Here is a 20,259-nt window from a genome sequence, read left to right as displayed (position 1 = left end):
ACTTCATGCAATAATATATTTCCCAAAATGACTTGAATTTTGATAGAACAAAATAAGAGCAGGTATTAACATATGAAAAGGAATTTCACTATTTTTGTAAGAGAACTGAAGGAATTTGGGGGGAAGTGAGGGACAGATGATAGAGATTTTTGGTACTGCAGAAATAAATTACTCAAAATGAAAAACTATCAAATGGAAAATATATCCGGTGACGGAAAATTTTGAATGAAATGTTTTGAAATATGAATATTTGGAATATGACATGTTTCAGGAAAGCTTAGAAATCAGAGATTTTTATCTCAAGTCAAGTTGTTGTATTTGGAAAGAGATTTTTATATAAACAGCATGCCTTTTGAAGCTTATTAGTTTGAGCATGGGCTCTCAACTGTGTGTGTCTGCTTTCAGTAAGTTATTTTAGGAGTTGAGCTGGGGACTGTGGTATTCCTAACACCATTTCCTACTAGAATCACCCTCCCCACTATTTCCACCGTCCAGAAAGGATATACCTTTACGTTCTTTGAAAGTGCCCTATCAAGATCCCACAAGACAGACATTCTCCCGTAATGTAAGAAGGCAGAGCCATCAGGCAGAGACCCAGGAAATAAAGGTTGACCCTCAACTCCTAACTTGATGTGTTTTGTAGTCTCAGCATCTGGGGCCCACTGTGTAGTAACTTGATGTTAGCTGGAAGCGAGTGACAGTGGAGTAGGTTTTTTGCCTGAGTATACCAGCAAAATTTATTTTGCGCTGAACTCCATCTGAATCCAAACATATTCTAGTTGAAAACAGATATAAATAATAATTTGGGGCTCTGAAGGAGAATAGGAGTTCCAAAAGGATAACTCAGTGGATATACACATTCCACAGAACTTTATCTTTAAAACTTTACCTATTATTGGGCAGTTTTCACCTTTCACCTTATTTGACTTTTCAAAAGCATTCAATGTTGTTCACCGCTCTCCATCCATGCTCATTTTTCTTTCTCTCTTTTTTCCCCACCAATAATAACTTTGCATGTCGTTGCTACTATTATTTTGTGTTTGATTTTCCTGTACTCTCAATATTAAGAGATCTTTCAGGATGTGGATGGAATTTGGTGACGTGTAGTTTCGTGGTGTAAGAGTGCCTTTTCCATTACTACAGTAAAGTGCTCTCTCTGTATATGCAGTAGACCCTGAACAACACGAATGTGAACTGTGCAGGTCCACTTTTACACATATTGTTTCAATAAATACCTGTACTGTTTTCTGTCTGCAGTTGTGGGTGCCCAACTGTATGCATTGATTTATGTCATACTTGAGCATCCGCAGATTTTGGTATCTGTGGGGGGCCCTGGAACCAATCTCCCTTGGAATGCCAAGGGATAACTTAAGTTTTGGGAGACTCGGAGGTTATACATGGATTTTCACTATGTGAGGGTCGGTATCCCTAACCCCAGTGTTGCTGAAGCGTCAACTGTATAGTAACTTTTTACCTTCTGCTTCTGTGGAACTACCGTGCTTCATTGGAAACCTTGTCTACAGCCATTCCTTGAATCTTTCCTTTGGGAAACCTTTGCACCTTCGTGGACACATTCCACTTCTTTTTCCCCAGGAAATGAAGCCTTGCCAAGACTTCAGTCTCTGATCCTATGTTCATTCTAACGCTCTTCTTTTCAACTCTACAGTAGCCAGTGCTATGCTCTTTTAAGCCTCAGACATATTTTTAGTGTGTCCTTACTTACCTATTCTTTCTAGTTGTGAATCCTAGATACTATTATCTCTATTCCACCACCATTAGGACAAACCCACGTTCTCTTTTCTTGCGCACATATCCTACTTGACTGCTTGCTCACTTACACAGAGCTGACTTGGCTGGTCATGAAAGTCTGTTTCCACATTTTTAACTGATAAGTACTCCATTGGAATGTTACCTCATTTTTCTTTGATCATACCTTTTCTTCCTAATTCACTATTTCTTTTCTAGTTTCTTCTCTTGCAGAATTACTTTCTTAGTGAGAATTAGCCCCACTAAGAATTAGCCTAAGTTAAAGTTAACACTTAGAATGGAAAAATTATAAAATTGTCTTTTATGTTTCACAGCAAAGTCAGTTTCCTAATATTCACCTATGGTCCCAACTTTGCAGTACTGATTTGATTTCTGTTATTTATTTTTTTCTTGTGCTTATATATGTCTACATTTTTTTCAGCTGCCTACTGAATCACTCTTCTATCGTGCCGTCCTTCAGGATATTATTAAAGATTGTTATGGCATCACCAAATGGTATGAGGATTTTATTTTAATAAGAAGAACTATGCAGTATTGTAAGTGGAAGTGACTTAGACTTCAGGTGAATTTGTTCAGGGTCACTCACTTCATTGGTAGAACAAGCTTTAAATTTGAGCGTGTCAGTAAATAACAAAGAAGTATGCAACAACTGTATCCTAGGTTAGTCATTATTAAAGTGGAGGGTCTAATGATTCCTTTTTGTCCTGAAAGGTTGTTGTAACGAAAAAGTAATATATGTAAAATACACTTTAGAATTTCAGAAGTATTGAAATGTTACATATAAGTAATTCAGTCCTTATAGTATTATCACATGAGCAGGAGTTATATTTAAAATGTTTCACAACCATTTTGGCCATTCGGGTCTCTACTGGTTGAATAGTAGCCCTGCATATGTTTTGTTTTGATAATGTCTTGCTTATACAGAGAGGCAAGGGGTAGGAGAATGTCTCCATAATACTGGTTCGGTAACTGCTGTACTCAGGCAAATATTTGCAGCAATCTTGGCAAGTTTTGTGAATGTCTTCTTTCTAATTACAATTTTAGGATTTTGACAGCCATCTGGTGGTAATAGGATTATTTTTCAAATTAGAGTAACTTTCAGGTTTTCAGAAACTAATCTACACATATTAACTGAGATAGAAGCTATTTTAGATTAGCTAGTATTTCTTTATAAGAGAAAGTCAGTTTTTTTACTGAAAGAATTTATGACATACGCATACAAATATCCAAATAACTGTTGGTTTCAATTGTCATTTCTATGTAGATAACTTCTAACTTTGTATCTCGATCTCCATTCTCTTTTGCATATATTTACTAATCTTCAAAATGTCTATAAGTGAATGTCTCTGGTTTTCTTAAAAACTAGCTCCTTCTCTTGAGCTCACCTCAAGATACTACTAACCTTGTTGAAAAAAGTCACAAAATTATGCAAGTTGTGTCCACTCATATATTGACTACCTGCCTTCTTTTTAAGACTCAAATCTTTTCATAATTTTGTTTATTGTTCTCTTAATGACTACTTAAAATCATATACATTCTTTTCTAAACTTTTCTTCTCACTTAAAAATTCAAATCTTTCCAATCCTCCACACTCCTGCCTTCCTTTACTTCTCAAAAGGTGGATGATGGTATTTGTCTTAGGACTGCTTTCATTGACCTTTCACCCACATTTGGCCATGTTGATAATTGTTATTTTCTCCAAACTCTTCTTCGGTATCTTTCATTCCACTGCATTCCTATAAGTTTCTTTTTCCTACTCGGAACACTTACCTATTTTCTTCTTATTCATCCCCTAAGTGTATTGAGGCATTCTCTGTTTTATACTCAGCTCATGTCTCTTTATATTTTCTCTTTCACTTAGCAATTACCCTCACCACAAAAAACTGGAATAATGTATCTGGCTCCCGCATCTTTGTAGAAGTTCAAATCCACATCTGTCATTTCATCTGAATAGCTTCACTTAAGTGCCTCATAAATACATCAGATTCAGCTACATCTGAAAACCAAAGTCAGCTTCCAACCAATTCTGTTCCTCGTTTTTCCCCTCTTGACTTTTTTTGTCATTTCTGAGAATGGCATGGCCATTATCAGCTTTAGAAATCTTGAAATCATATGTGATTTTATTCTCCCATTATCAAACCACACATTCCAATTAGTTGCCACGACTTGCAGATTATATTTTTTAACCTAGCAGTTGTTTTTTGTGTGACAGACAGCCTATTAGATTCTGGATGCAGAGGATACAGTGTCTACACAGGACTATTTCATATTCTAGTTAGGATGGCATGTGTAAAAAAACAACTGAAATGATAGAAACCCATTTCCAATAACGGCAGACTAGATAATTAGGACCAACCCTTATTCCGAGAAAAGCTAAGAACACTGGAGATGTATTGTGTGCACATGTGTGTGTATTTAAATTTGTTTTTAATTGGTTTGAGATCATCAGAGACCTGTCAGGGAAGTTAAAAATTACAGGGCAACTATCTAGGAGAAGGTGGAAACCAGGAGAAACGAGCCCAGCTTTTAGGGCTGCATTTTCCCCAGAGGCATTCTGAATAAGCAGCTCCCTGCCAGTCCACAGAGTGGACCGAGGATGAACACTGCTTTCAAGAGAATGACAGTTCAGTGAGACAAAAGATGAGTTCATGGCCTGCTTCGTATGAGGTCTCTGTAGACCTGGTAAACCATTCATACTTGAAGTTAGGTCCCTGGAGGTTCACACTGTACGAGTGAGAGTGAACTAGAAATAAAACAGTCCTAAAATGGACTAAAGCCCCACCTGGAGTCATCTCACGCTGTGATTAAAGTATGTTCCAGTACTGCTTCCTCTAGCTGCCCGCAGAGCACTGCAGTCGTTAAATAGTGCTAGGACAGTAGTTAATTATATAACCATGCAATATGTTGGTATCCTCTGCTGCTATAACAAACGTAGTAGCTTAAAATAACACAAATCTATCATCTAACATTCTGGAGGTCAGAAGTCCAAAATGGGTTTCACTGGGCTAAAATTGGGTGCCAGCAGGGCTGCATGTTTTCTGGAGGCTCTAAGGGATAATCCATTTTCTTGCCTTTGACAGCTTCTAGAAGCAGCCTACATATTTTGGCTGTTAGCTCCTTTCTCCATCTTCAAAGCCAGCAGTGTAGCATCTTCAAACCTTTCTCTGAATCTAGACCTCCTCTTCTGCCTCCCTCTCCCACTTTAAAGGATCCTCGAGATTACATTGGGCCAATCTGGATAATCCAGGATGCTCTCTTTATTTTAAGATCAGCAAACTAGAAAATTTAGTTTCATCTGCAACCTTAATTCCTCTTTTCCGTGTAACATAATATATTCAAAGGTTCTGAGGCTTGGAACGTGTGGACATCTTTGATAGAACATTATGCTGCCCACCACATACAAAAAATATGTCTGATTCCTACTTTACAACAAACACAAATCAATTCATAGTATTAATAGATTAAAAACTTAACTATGAAGGCAATACTATAGTACTTTTAGAAGATAGTATTGAATAGGATTTTTATAACCTTGAAATAGAGGAAGGATTTATTAAACTAAGTACAAACCTGCAAATCTTAAAAGAAAAGATTAAGAATTCAACCACATTAACATTAAGAACTTCTGTTTTCTGAAGATGCCAAAAAAGGAGGGGGAAGTGACCACAGGCACAAACTAATTGCAAGATCTAAAACTGACAAAAGATGATTTTCCCGAATATGTAAAGAATGCCTACAAATCTGTGAGAAAAATTAACCTAAAAGAAAAATAGTGAAAAAACTTGCTTAGGCCTCTTTACAAAGAGGACTCTCAAATAGCCAATGAACATAGGCTAAGATACTCAATCTTGATAAGTAATCAGGGGAACATAAAATGAAACCGCAATGGGATATGATTTTTATAGCCTTTAGATGAGCAAACAAGTTTGACGATATCAAATATTAGCAAACACACAGAACAACTAGAACTGTCCACATGGCTAGTAGGAGGGAAAAATATCATCCCATTGGAAAACAAGTTAGCATAATCTAATAAAGTTGAATATGTCTATATAATTTGTCTCAGCAGCCCACACCTAAGTATTATTTATATCCTAGAGAAACTCGGATACATGTGCTCTTCGAGACATACAAGAATGATCAATGACAGCAATGTTTATAAAATCGAAAATCTAGAAACAACAAGTTAATGGATAAGTTGTAGTGGGTAATGCCGCAGTGAAAATGGATGAATGCAACTACATGCATCGATGAGGATGAATAGTGTGAATATCAAAGTCACAGGAAAAGTCCTACCAGATGGTTCCATTTATATAATTGAGTAACAAGCACAATTGTATCATTATTTTGAGTATAAATGTACGGTAAGTAACCACGAAAAACATAAGAATGGAAAACACAAGCAAGTGTGAGTGTTGTAGTTCCCTGTGGGGGAAATGAGTAGACTGATGAGATAGGGAAGACGAGGGGTCTATAGGGATTTCAATATACTGGTAATGTTCTATTTCTCAAGTTTGGTTCATTTTATAGACAGTCTTTATGCCTTATACATATTTTATAAATATGTATTTGTTTGTGTTCAACAGCAATAAAATTTTGATCTCTTATCCGGTTGCACACTATTGAGCTACATATTATACTACTGCTACTATCTGTTACGGTCACTTCATTAGCATGATAAGAAAACAAGATAAAACTAGTCAAAAGCTTATCCACAGTCTCATACAGCCTGAAAGAACCAGGGCTAGGACTAGATTCAGAGTCTATACGTGTTTTCACTATTTCATGCTTCTTTTTAATTTAAAATTTTGAGGGGATATTTTTAATGTGAGCTGAGTTGCATGGCTCCTTATGTTGACATTATAAATCAAGGTTAACGGAATTGGAATCTCTAGTCAGCAAGAGTATTAAAGACAGAAAATGTGATCACTTAATTTTTTCACTTTTTGTTTAGTTTTCCTTGTTAAATAATTTGTCTTCAAGGGATATACTGTTTTAGAATACCTGCAACATTATTCTGAAAGTTTCTTTAAGTGTAATTGTTTATATAGCCTAAGGTTAGAAGTAAACATTTTTCATTGACTTAAATATATAGCATTTTAACTTTGTTAATTGTAATTGTGAGTTAGCATCCTATATTTATGTTAAAACTCAGTAATTTATAGAAAATTCTTTATTTCCTTATTAGCTCCTATCTGGGAACTTTGTAAGGGGAATAATATGCCAAAGAAGGAATTTCACGGGTAAAACGTTCTTAAAACACTTGGAAAGAGGGCAGGGAAAATATGGGTGTGTACATTTTAGTCACTTTATTATTCTCTTTCATAATAGTTACTGTAAACATTTATACAGTAAACAAATAATTTTTTGATGTCTATAATTATGAATTACTTAGTTTTATTTTGCCATAATCAAATAGAAAAGTGAAAACCAGATCATGAAAACTGGCTCACAAAATTAAAGCTAATTATTTAATCCATTACATGTGGCCAAATTGAAATTAGCAAGTTTATCTTTTAGATTGAAAAATACAATAGTTTGAAAATTTTTGGAGCTCTCTTAAGTGATCTCCATTTTCAGCAAAATTTTATGTTTTGCTTTTTTAAGTCTTTCAATATCTACTAGCATATAAAGGACATAAAATAAAATAGTTTCATAAATATTTTATGATGATAGAAAAACTGAATTTTGGTGCTTTCTGTCCTGTGTGATTGTTTTAATTAACTTAGTATACATCTGCTTCACCATTTCCTAAAATTTCCTACATCGGTGTTGCTTTTTTGGAAAATGCTACAAGTAAACCATGTTCTTACAATTGTATTTTTAGAAAAGAATGTGGGTGGTATAGGATTCACATGAGTAGAATTTTAATCAGATCTAGTGTATTCACTTTTATTAAAAGAAAGAATAGTAATTCCTTTTTAGCATTCTGACCATGCTTTATTCTGACAAAGGGCCCCTTTTAATCTGTTCTTCGAGTCCCATCATTTATCTTTCAGAAACAGTCATGTCACTTTTCTAACTTCAAAATGTTTGATAGTTCCTCTTCTTTATACTCAAAAACTACAGTATCCTTATTATGCCATTCGAGGTCATTTCTAATCTGTCACTAATATCCTTTCCGGCCTAATTCATCATCCGGTTCTTCTTCCTCTGCACCCCAAGCAGCTGCCCAGGCACACTGTCCAGGTACACTGGATTATTCATCGTTTCCCATGCAATTAATTTTGCACCTTGTATGTTTCCTTGGAGCATGTGTATCTGCCTGGAATATTCTCCTCCCCATTTCTGACACCCTTTCCTCTCATGACCTCTGGCAGGTGAAATCCTAGGCATTCAGTTTAGAAGACATCTCTGATAGATTTCTTTTCCCTTTCTCGCCTTCTCCTCTTCTCCCATAGTATTTAATCTGTAATTCACTGCTCTTACTAAACTTATTAAGTCTAGTTAGTTGTCTATTCGTCTATCACTTACCTAGTCAGCTCCTAATGGTCAGTATTCAGTCTTATTAAAAGAAATGATATATCATAGTGGTTAAGAGCACAGAATCTGAAAACGCTCTTTGGGCCCCATTTCCCCTCCAACTACTATACCATATCTGTTCTTTCCTTTACCAGAAAACTCTTTGAAATTGCTGCCAATTTCTTTCCCATTTTCTCTTGAATTACCAATCAAATTTTACTTCCATCACTCCATCAAACCACCCTTTTCAGGCGCACTAATGACCCATGTTACTGAATCCCATGGTCAGTTCTCAGTGCTTATCTTACTTAGCCTGCCATTACTATTTCACACAATTTACCACTCTTTATTACAAACCTTTTTTCTCATATTCTAGGAAAGCCTCTCACAAGATACTCTTCTTTTTCTCTTTCTCTTTTTTTTTTAGTTTATTTTGCTGATTCCTCTTCTCTTTCAAACCTCTAATTGTCGGAGTGCTTTTTTCTATCAATACCTACTACCTAGGTGTTCTCATCGTGTTTCATGGCTTTAAGTACCATCTATATGTTGATGAATCCTAAATTTATGTTGCAGTAAATTACAGTCTTATCCTTCCAGTTGCTCAGGCCAGAAGTCCTGGAGGTATCCTTGACGCCTCTCTTTCTCACGCTGCCTAAATCCAGTCCTTCAGTAATTTTATAGTCTCTCCCATCCAAGTATATCTACAGTTCTACCACTTCTCACCAACCTCAAGGCCACCAACCTAGTTCAAGTCACCATTATCTCTCATGTAGATTATTGTAATAACCTCCCAATTTGCCTTCTTGCTTCTAATTTGCCCCCTCTAGTCTGTTCTCTATACATTAGCCATAATCATCCTGTTAATATATGAGATTTTGCTCACAATCTTCCCATGGTTTCGCATTCATATGGACGTAAAGCTAATATTTTTACTGTGACCTACAAAAACTTACATGATGTGGCTCCTCATTATCTCTCTGATTTCATTTCTACTATTTTTCCCTTTATGTGTGTCCTGGTTTTCTTAACACGTTGCATATGGCGGGGTTTAAATCCCTCATGAAGATTCTCGTGATCCGTACGCAACGTGTTAAAAATGCCAGAAACACTTCTACCTCAGGGCCTTTGCATGTAACATAGCCTCTACCTGGAACGTGCCTTGCCAGATATCCACATGGCTAGCTCCCGCTCTTTCTTCAGTTCTTTGCTTAGAATTATCATGTCTATGATATCCATCATCCACCATCACTCCTCTCTCACATTTCATATCGGCTTTCTCTCCTATCATCAGCTTCTCATCAAGTCTGTTTACTATTTATTACACTACATATTTTACTTATTTGTTTCATTGTTTGTCTCCCAACTCAAATGATGTTCTGTTTGTTTTGTTCACTACAAATGATAGAACCAGTAATTTGGCTCCAGAGTATTTTAGAAATGCTTTTGAAGAACATGAATCAGATTTTGATTATTCAATAATAACAGTGTTCTCCAGATTGTTGTCCTGAAGAAAAATAATTCTGTAAACATACTTTGAGAGAATAGAATTTCTTAGAATCAAGTAAATGCTTTATGTAATATCACCCTCTTTAAGATTCTCGGCGCCCGTTCATATTTTAAAGACTCCCATTAGTTTGGTGAGAGACCGCAGACTGTAACTGTTAAGAGCGTGGCACAGGATCTCTATTGCCTGGTTTTAAATTCCAGTCCTCACTGGGTAATAACACTATGATCTTGGGCACATTACTTAACATCTTTTTTGCCTCAGTTTTCCCATGTGTAAACTGGAGTGAATAATAGTGTCTGCTTCAAAGGGATATTATGAAAAATAAATTAATATCATAAAGTGCTTAAAACAATCCCTGGGACATAGTGAGTGATTGCTATTATTATTAAATCTATTTAACTTTGTTGAAGTCAATGTTTATTTTATTTGTTCATACAATCTTTCTTCTCCCAAAACTGTACACAGATTTAATTATATTTGTAGCACTAAATGTTTTATGGGGCACACTCAAAAATACAGAAAAATCTTGAAAGTAATTGTTCTAGCTCCTTCTATGACCCCGTTTATGATTTATGTGATTATTTTTCTAACAACTCCAAATGAAATGACAACAAAATTAAGTTCTTGTGAATATTTTCTTTAATGCCACATATATTAAAAGTCAACTATCAAATACTATGAAAGATTCTTCTGAAATATGAATATTTGCTAAAATTTAATATTTTCTGTTAGATATAGTAAGTCCAGTCATGCTTTAAATCCATAATGGGAACGCAGTGCAATATCCGTTCCCTTTGGTGACTGGTCTTTGCTCTCCTTTTACTTTTTTATATCACATCCATTTGACAACAAAATTTCCTATACCAGTTAGGCTCTAAGTGTTAAAAAAAAAAAAAAAAAAGTTATTCTGAATTGAGTTATTGTGCTGTAAATACTTATACATGTAGACAACATCCATTAGAAGTTTTTATCTTAAATTATTAACCATGAAGAGTAAAGCTGGAATGGAATGTATCTCCTATTGAGATGGATGGGGGTGGCCTTTATAGTGCTTTTAGTAAAGAAATAATTTTGTCTCTGATGCTTCAGAGGACCTCCTGCACCCTACCTCATAGCAATGCCAGACAGTACCATGCATGAGAGGGATGCATTTTCTTTGTCAAGCTAAAGCTGAAGACAGGCTGTTTGTGAAATGGGATGTGTAAAACAGAATCTGGACTTCCAGGCACCTTCTCAGCTAGATGAGTTTTCGGAAAGTGTGGGTATAAGAAAGCAGAGGATTTGGAAACTGATTTCTTTAAAATCACTTCCAGCTATAGTTAACCTACTATATTCCATGATAAGTGACCACTGCATATCTGTACAAGCAGTAAGTGAAACTTCTTGTACAAGCAGTAAGTAAAAGCAAAACTTTTAACAACTCACGATACTTAATTAAAAAATAAAATACCAACACAGTTATATTACCAAAATAAATACTGCCTCACCTAAAATTTCCATAGAACTGTACAGTTTACTATTATCTTCCACGTGCATTACCTCATTTACATCTTTGCCCTATGAAATAGATGTTACCTCCATTTTCTCAGTGAGGAAATTGGGGCTCTGAGAGATGATTTGTTTACAGAAGGTAGAATTTAGATCTTTTGACTTCTAGTCCAAGTGTTTTATTATTTTTTTCTAGTACAACACCATTTCAGAAAGTACTCTTGATTATAAGAGTTCTTATTGCCAAAAAGGCAAAACTTTGGATTGTGGCCTGAATCTTTCTCTTACCCTGCTGTCAGTCATGTTCATTGGACAATCTGCTATGTGTGAAGCACTACCCTCTATGCTCTTGGATACTGTAAGGACTGGCAGATAATCTGTTAGTCTATGGACTCTGCCATCAGGGAGCTCATTTATAGTAGACGACAGACTTATACATGTTAAAAAAGGTAACTATTGGCCATTACTGGAAAACCAGAAGAATAGTACTATTTCTCTTATTCAGAATACTAAGCAATGTTTGGAAGTAAGTCCAGCAGTCCTATCACAGCAATAGCCACCCACTGTTTGGCACGGCACCCATGCTTTCTGGGCCAAATAACTAAGGGACTTATTGTCTAATGAGTAAGATAATTAATATAGAAAATTAATAATATACAATGGCAACATAGAGAGGAATCATATAGTAAAATTTACCCTTGGAAATTCCTTACATTTCCTACAAAGTACTGTATACATGATTTTCAGTATATAACCCAGTGCAGTAATTAAAATATGTAAAATGTTCAAGTACATATTGTTTGCCTGTCTATAGTATAAAATACATAAAATATTTTACAATATTTTTAATGACATAACCAAGTGTATATTGAATTTGTATAGGATTCAACTCGCTATCCTTTGGTCATGTGACATCTGTCATATTGTAGATAGTTCTAGGATATGGGATCAGAGGGAGGTTTTGTTTTGCTTGCTTGCTTTTTTCAGACAGAGATACTTCAGCATTTTCATATAAGAGTAAAAATTCAGCAAGTAAGAGATGTTCAAGATACATAAAAAAAAGCAGAGATGGTATCCATATCTCTTACCTTAGGCATTTTCTGACAGAAAGCAATTACATTAGCTATGTTAATCATATTAATTAATGGACAGTAGGCTTTATTTATCTTCACACACTTCAGCAAAATGTAAGACTACAGTGAATCTGTAATGTTGTGATATATAATTATCAAAGGCAGACTCTAAATCTGAAGTGTTATAAAATGACAGCAATGGGATTGGCACTTACAAAAATTAAAAATGGAATTGCCCCATATGCCATTTGTTATTAATCCTATTCTGCCCTTTTGTTTTCCATTTAGTAACTTTTGACATTTTTTTGGGCTGCCTCTTTTTTATTTTGTTTCTTAATTAATAGAGTTGCAGTATTTATCCTTAGTAGGGTATAGACACTACTAAAGGCTGATGAATGAAATAGTCTCCTTGTAATTAAAAGAACAGATTGCATTCTGCATCATAAATTCTCTTTGCAGGTATTATTTTTAAGAAAGATAATTTGAAGATACCCAGCCTTTAGAGATTGGTGCCATGTCCTACAAAAGTAACTTTTTACCTCCAAAAGTTCTGAAAGTTTGACTCACTGTACTTACACATGTTGTTTGGTAATATTTAAATTGGTTTTCTGTCTTTTGTAAAAAAAAAATATATATATATATATATATATATATATAATATACATATAATGTATATGTATATATATATATATTTTTTAATCAAAATGGAACCATTGGTACTTCCTTCTTCTCCAGTACTATGAAAGTAATAAACCAATTTTTGTAGACTTCTTTAGCAATAGCACTCTATTTTCAAATACAGTCCTACAAACGAATCAAATAAATTCAACAGATTTTTGAAAAGGACTTTTTTCTTAGACAATTATACTTTCAGTTTTTATGGAAGACTGTAAGCTTTTAAAGTACCTCTTTGGAGTCTTTAAGGAGTACAGTTTAAAAACAAATTGTTAAGAAATAAAAACAAATTGTTGTAATGTATTTCTAAATTTTACGTGTTGGCCTAATTTTAGTATGTTACTATGTATTCACTTCTTACTACTGTTGTTGGAAACAGACGTTTTGAAATCCTCCTCTGTGAAGTACTTAAATCACACCCAACTCTGCTCTCTTCTGCTCACCATCATGTACTTATCACATTGGTTATAACATTTGTTCACCTATCTTCCTTTATACACTGTAAAAGATTTCTTATAAACTGGGGATGATTTTACCCCAAGCACAATAACAGAAAATAACCACCATTTCTTGAGTGCCACTTGGAAGTAAGCCAAATACTTCTGACTGGCCCTAACTGCTGAGAAGTTTATGCAGTAAGTCTGGCAATACATGATTTGGAAAGAAAAGACATCCTACCTGATGTCCATCCCTCATATAATTTTGTAACTCTTAGTATTTACCATCACTAGTGCACTAAGCTCCTTGCCCTCGAGCAGAGCAGGAGGGCCTGCAAAGCTTTTCTGTAAGAATATACACAGACACACTCTTGTAAGATGTCATGGAGCCTGCCCACTTCTGTTTGCCTATAGCACACAGGTGGGCATCCTTCCTCTGCAATTTAACAATATTGAGTATGAATCCTGTTGAAGTACTGTGTTGTGTAATGTTGAGTAGCAGTTAATATCCCAGATTCTGAAGCCACACTTCCTGAATTCAAACTTTGGGCAGTTTACTTCACCTCTCTGTGCTTTAGTTTCACCATCTTTAAAATGAGGATAATAATTTGACCTACCACATGGCGCTGTATGGATTAAATGAGTAAATGCAGCAAAGGACTTAAGAATCTCTGGCACATAGTAAACATGAAATAAATATTAGCTGTCATTATTTGTTTTGTTTACATTGCATTTTCCTTATGTATTTGTTCAGTGGTTCTCTGTATGTTTTAAATTACACTTGTTTGTTTGTATAGTTAAGCTTGTCTGTACCCTGTCTGCTTGACTAATAAATAGATCTACTTATGGTATTAATGTATTTTCCTGTTACAGTCTAACTAGATGTTTTTGTTTCTGCAAAACACCTTAAGAGCCTTTTTAAGATGAGGAGCAAGAAATTAACATTAAATGATATATTTTAATTGTCACACAGTTATTTAGTTCAATGTTCTGTGATATGTAAGAGATACATATCTATTATATGACGTCTGTTATACATAAGATACATAAGTATGTATAGGATCTGATAAGTACATAAAAACTTATTAAAAATGCAATTTCTGCTTCCTGGATCCTATACCTATTCAAATGACTATTATTTCAAAGGAGTTTTTTTTTTAGCAGGGAGTTGGTAAATAAAAATTGCCCTCTAAGAAAATAGCGTGACAATATAGGCAGGAATGAAGGGGACAGACTTCAGTCTTAACTAGGAAGTAGTTATAATAATCCAGACATGAGGTAAGAAGTGGAATTGAGGTGGCCATCTAGAAACAGAACTGAAGTTAGATATTTAAGGTATATTTCAATGGAAGAATTGATAGCTCTTCATATTTAATTAATCATAGGGATTAGTATTTGTACTGCCAAGGGTGAGTGCGCTTTTATTCATTGTTTTTTGATATTGGGAGGTGGTAAAGTTTTCATTCCCTTGATTTTTACACTCATTGCATCCAAAATTGGGAGATGTGATAGTCTAGCATTGCATTATTTAAATTTAAAGCCATCTCGTGATACTTTGTTTAAATTATAATGAAAATCTGCGGGGCATACATGAAATCAAGTCAGACCCAGCTCAGCATTGTGGTGCTTGATCAGTGCCTGCCATGGAAGAAGTTTCCTTTGCAGAGCTGTTGAATTATCACCACTATCAGCATGTGTTGCAATGACGTGTGTGCTGTCATGCTGAGCCAGTACAATTAAAATGTGCTTTGGAGCACAGTGGAAACTTTTGAAAGACCTATATAGTACACTTTTAAAATGAGGCTTTTTAATACTGTAAATTTACAACTTCTTTCTCATAGTATTGTATTCATAATATTGTCTTCCACTGCAGTATGTTGAAGGACTTCCCAAAAGCAAATCTCAAATACTTTATCATATGTAAGTTCAAAATGGTCACAAAAATATTACTATTAATACATTTTTATCACATCTGGATCTAACGTCATATACACAGAAGGCATTTAAAAATATTTCATGATTCAATTTTGTTTTGCAGTGATCGGCATGTTGGTAAAATTTATTCCAAATCCTCTTCTTTTTTGGACTATGTCAGAAAGTCACTAAAGAAGCTTGGATTAGATGAGTCCAAGGTCAGTACATAATTACTCATTGTTTTCATTTGAAATCATACAAAAATTATTTGCCTTCCACTTTTCTCTTATTTGTGAAAAATATTCTAAATTATATTGAAACCAGACTTCCATTACCTTTGTTTCAGTTGACCTTTCCTGTCAATGTGTATAGTTTGCTGTCCAGAGACATTCCCCCTTTAGGTTTATTCAGGGAAAAACATGCCAATTCTCAAATCAAATACTGTTAAAAATCAAGATAACAGAACAAAAGGGAATTGTAAGTAAAGCAAGAGACAGTGGTTTTAATTTTGAACTGCTTTTATTTAAAGATCCTATAGCTAATTAAAATTAAACATCTTAAATTCAGAAAGCCTTCGAATGTGACAATCTGGAAAGTAGTAACATCGTAGAAGGCCCAAACTAATAATTAAGAACATATTGTTGAAGACAGAAAGGTAAGCCAATTATAGTAATATATTTTCTAACACTGAGGAATAAAATAGGCTCTCAACATGATTCAAATGAGTTATTAACTGAAATATTCTGAAATATTAAAGTTATTAACTGAAATATTAAGTTGAACTTGGATCACTCTGGTATTTTGATTAATTAATTATAAATTGAAATAAAGAATAAAATATGGTTAAAGGAATGAAATGTATTTCTGGAAAGAGAAAAGTTACAAAGATTAATTTATTTCAAAGCTGAAGAGTATTATTTATTGTACCAATTACCCATTTACTCCCCAGTTGCTATATTACTTAAACCAAATAGACGGGTACGAACTATCCCTGTGAAATGACTACCGTATTTTGCCATGTATAAATGCGCACTTTTTTGCCCAAATTTGTGAGGGGAAAATAAGGATGTGCATTATACATGGGTAGTACTAATTCCATATCTATATAAATGTTTTTAATTCTTTTATTTATGCTTATGAGTTAAAAGTGTAACTCTAGAAATCAATAACTGTATCCATATGCAAAATAATACCCTTGAATACAGTAATCGGTTTTGTTGAACTTACTACGAACTTGCAATGATGAAGAGTTCTGGGCCTTCTATGATGCGTAAATATAGTAAATTTGTTAACTGGTACATAACATTTCTTGTACCTTGTATCTGTTCTTGTGTTTTGTAATTATTTGTCACATAAAATTTCCTGTACCATAATATGTTTAAAAAAATGCTAAAATTCCTTTATAATACAAAAAACAAGTACCTAAATATAAACAAATAAAAATTTGAATTGAAAAGTTAAAACAAAAGATTTTTTTCCCCTTGAAAGTTTGGGCCCAAAATGTTCATGCACATTACACATGGCAACGCATTATGCACAGCAAAATACAGTATTTGAAAAAAGCATGTCTAACTCGTAGGATTTAAGAAAGATTAAATGAGATAATAGTATATGCTAACTAAAGAGTACTAGTTTTTATTATTCTGATCTTTGCATATGTACTAGTAATAACACTACTGATATGACTTCTATAAATATTTTTTATTTAGTCACCAAAATGAAGATCCTTCTAATCTTAAATAAATTAACAAGACTAGACACTGTTATCATACTTATTTTATTTCTGGGTTTTATAAAAAACATTTTTAATCAAACTGGTCTTTCTTCCAATTAATCTTAATTGCATGTCTTAATTTCATGTCTTGTATTTAATATCAAGAACACAAACCCATGCCTTATTTTCACAAATCAGGAGCTAAGTTTTTACTTAAACTAAAAATATATTATCCTTTGCCAAAAACAAAACAGTAAAAATCCAGAAAGAATTTTACTTATCATTTCTGATGGCTTTCTTTTCTCAGGTTTGTCTTTAATAATAATCATAGTAAAAATTCCTTAATGTGTTTATTTTATTACTGCTAAGAATATTAATAATAGCTAATGTTTACTAAGCACTTACTATAATTATTATGCTGAGGCCATCACAACATTATCTCATTTATTCTTCACAAAACATTTATGGAAAATACTATTATATTTCCCAATGTAATAATCTAATAAAGAGAGGCTCAGAAAAAGGCAAGTCATTTCCTCAGGGTCAAAGAGCTAGCAAGCAGTAGAGCTGGAACTTGAACACAGATTCAACTAACATCAAAACCTCAATTATTAACCACCACTATCCTGAGAAGTAAAATTAGAAACACACAAACACAAAAGGCTAATGTAGATAAGTATCACCATGTGAAATCAGTCTTACATGATTACCTTTATTAGTTAATAAAGGAAATAATAATGCCCCACTGATTTTCTCATAATATTATTTGAGCTCATTAAAAACAAATAGGTCAAATAAAATTGGTTAGAAAAAGAAAAGGAACAAGACGCCCAAGGTTCAGAACAATGTAAGGCGTGTTAAAGGATGTGCCGGTGAGAGGAAGCAAGTGGATGAGTATATGTAATTTGGGAGTTGTTTGTTTGGCTTTTTTATTTTTTATTTTTGGTTGTTTATTTTATTGTTAAGCAAGAGGAATTAAAAGAGTTATGTCCATCAGGCCAGAGTGGTTGGAAATAGGATAAGTTATTAAAACCAAACTTACATTTCCAGTCCAATACACAAACCTATTATTCCTCTCCCATGCCATGAAGTATCAGTGCTAAAATGAAAGTTTTGCCATCAAGGACAATAAAAGGATTTGTTTATAGTTTATTTTTAAAAGGAAATTAATTTTCACCTGAGATTCTGACTATTCAAAAGTTTGACCCTGGGGAAATGACTTGCCATTTTCTGAGCTTCTCTTATTAGAGCATTACATTGGGAAATATAATAGTGACTTCCCATGTTTTGTGAACCATTTAAATTTAAAGTACTAAACATACCAAAATATTTAAAAGATCTTTGACAAAGAATGAGCTGGACTGTTTGTCCATAAGAAAAAATAAAAGGAACTTATGTTCTAGAGCTTGTGTGTGTGTGCTATACAAATATTCAAATAAATGACAATAAATGAAATAAAGACAATAAACCTGGTGAATTGATGGGGGAGGGAGTTATACTGTTAAATGGACCAAGTTGAAAACCACTAAGCTAGAACCTTAGTGGAAGTAGATAGAGGATAATTCAGAAAATATGTTCTTAGATATTTTTCCAAATCAGGCTAGCAAAAGCAAACCTTTTGAGACCAAAATCATTTAGTTGTTCATCAGCAGATATTTATTTTGAAGGTTCTCTCATGTGCCAAGAACAGTGGAAACTCTGGAGCTACAAAGATAATTAGACATAACCCATGAAAAAAGAAAACGAGTGTTTATAGCATGAACTTGCAATAACAGACATTATATAAAGTATGGTGGAGGCATAGGGGAAAGGAATGACTCACTCTACCTGTGAAGATTTCACAGACTACATCAGTGCCTTAGCTTGGTCTTAAAGGATGCCTAGGAGCCTGTTAAGCAAATGAGGTGGAAAGGTAGGGAGCAAGGAATTCCTTTCAGGTGTGTGGGGGGAGTAGGCTAGGCAAAAACCACAGAGATATATAATAAGAAACATGATTCTGGACTTGGCACTGCTGGAGCATAAAGCAGATAGTGGAGGCAGTGGCGAGAGATGAGGGTAAAGGAGAGGGCACATGTGGAGAGGGCAAGTAAATGATCTTTGGACGCTAAATCAGAGATCAGAACTGATCATAATCTCCGGGTGCCAGGGCAGGAGTCGATCCACGGTATGGCCAACAACAAATGTAAGGAGCTCATTACCTTTACCTGTATCCATAATGGTCTAGATTAAATGAGTTCCTCTGACCCTAAAGAAACAGCGAATTCCTGATACAGATGAAATATACAGAAAACCTGTCATCTTTGATGATATGAGAAAAACATACGCATTATTCCTATAAATAAATTCCTGCTGCTCTTTGCAAACACCAAGGTTATAGCTGATTCACAGGAGAATCATTAATGGATGAAAACCATCAGATAAAAGATTTGAGGGGAACAAGATATTGACACAGTCTCAAAATACCCCCCACAGACTATTTTCAGAAGTGGATAAAAATGGTCAACACCCCAAATCAAGTGATGCAAAGTTAGCGTCGCCATTATTGGAACAAAATGGCATCCTCTTTCTGCCTCTGTCTTCCATGGCGTGTTTTTAAAGGCTCTCAGTCCAGGATGTGGCATCGTATCCAGTTTCCATGTCCCCAGTCACATTTAATCTAGAACAGTTCTTCACCTCTTTTTTTGTCTTTCATGACATTGACGTATTTTGAAAAGGCCAGTTGTCTGAGTGTTTCCTCATAAGTAATTAAAGATTAAAGTTACGCATTTTGGGCAGGAATATTACACAGGGATGTTGTGCCTTTCCCAGTGCATCTAATTTTCCAAGCCCCATCTCTGTATCAAATCACATCATGAAAGAAGTATATTCCCCTATTTAGAACCCTGTACCTACAGTAGTCATCCCTGTAGGGATACATTATAAGAACTGTGATTAAGTAGTTTGCTTTTATCAAAGTTTTAAGAAGGAAGAAATGTGGCTACTTGCAAGGAATAAAAATTTACTCAGGTTTTTTCAATCGTTGGTGGGAGGTTATTTCAGGAATACACAGACATAAGAAAGACTGGAATCTCAGCTTCACAAGAACCCAGAAAAGCATGCACAGCCTCGTTTCATTACGATGTGGTTTGTTACTGGGAGCAGGATTCAACACAGCATAGTGATTGAGTGAGTGTTACTTTCTGAGGAATAATCCGTGTTTTCTAATCCTTCACCATTATACCG

At 34.5% G+C, this 20,259-nt stretch overlaps 1 protein-coding gene across 11 annotated transcripts in view; it reads left to right on the top strand.

Moving 5' to 3' along the window:
• Positions 1-20,259, top strand: part of METTL25 (methyltransferase like 25) — a 156,716-nt gene that overhangs the window by 65,159 nt on the left and 71,298 nt on the right. For 10 of the 11 annotated variants that reach the window (XR_012493908.1, XM_074325343.1, XM_074325342.1 and 7 more), the window contains 2 exons: positions 2,189-2,262; positions 15,448-15,541. Coding sequence is in view for 10 of the 11 variants with exons in the window: in XM_074325343.1 (XP_074181444.1) it covers positions 2,189-2,262; positions 15,448-15,541 (168 nt within the window). In the remaining variant the exon portion in view is untranslated. Of the gene's footprint in view, positions 1-2,188; positions 2,263-15,447; positions 15,542-15,890; positions 15,979-20,259 lie in introns of all 11 variants that reach the window. The other variant, XM_074325346.1, reaches the window with a different exon arrangement.

This window comes from Rhinolophus sinicus, linkage group LG02, assembly GCF_036562045.2.
Source record: "Rhinolophus sinicus isolate RSC01 linkage group LG02, ASM3656204v1, whole genome shotgun sequence".
Classification (NCBI taxonomy): domain Eukaryota; kingdom Metazoa; phylum Chordata; class Mammalia; order Chiroptera; family Rhinolophidae; genus Rhinolophus; species Rhinolophus sinicus.
The sequence above is the reverse complement of the archived record's forward strand: the minus strand, read 5'-3'. Positions and strand labels throughout refer to the sequence as shown.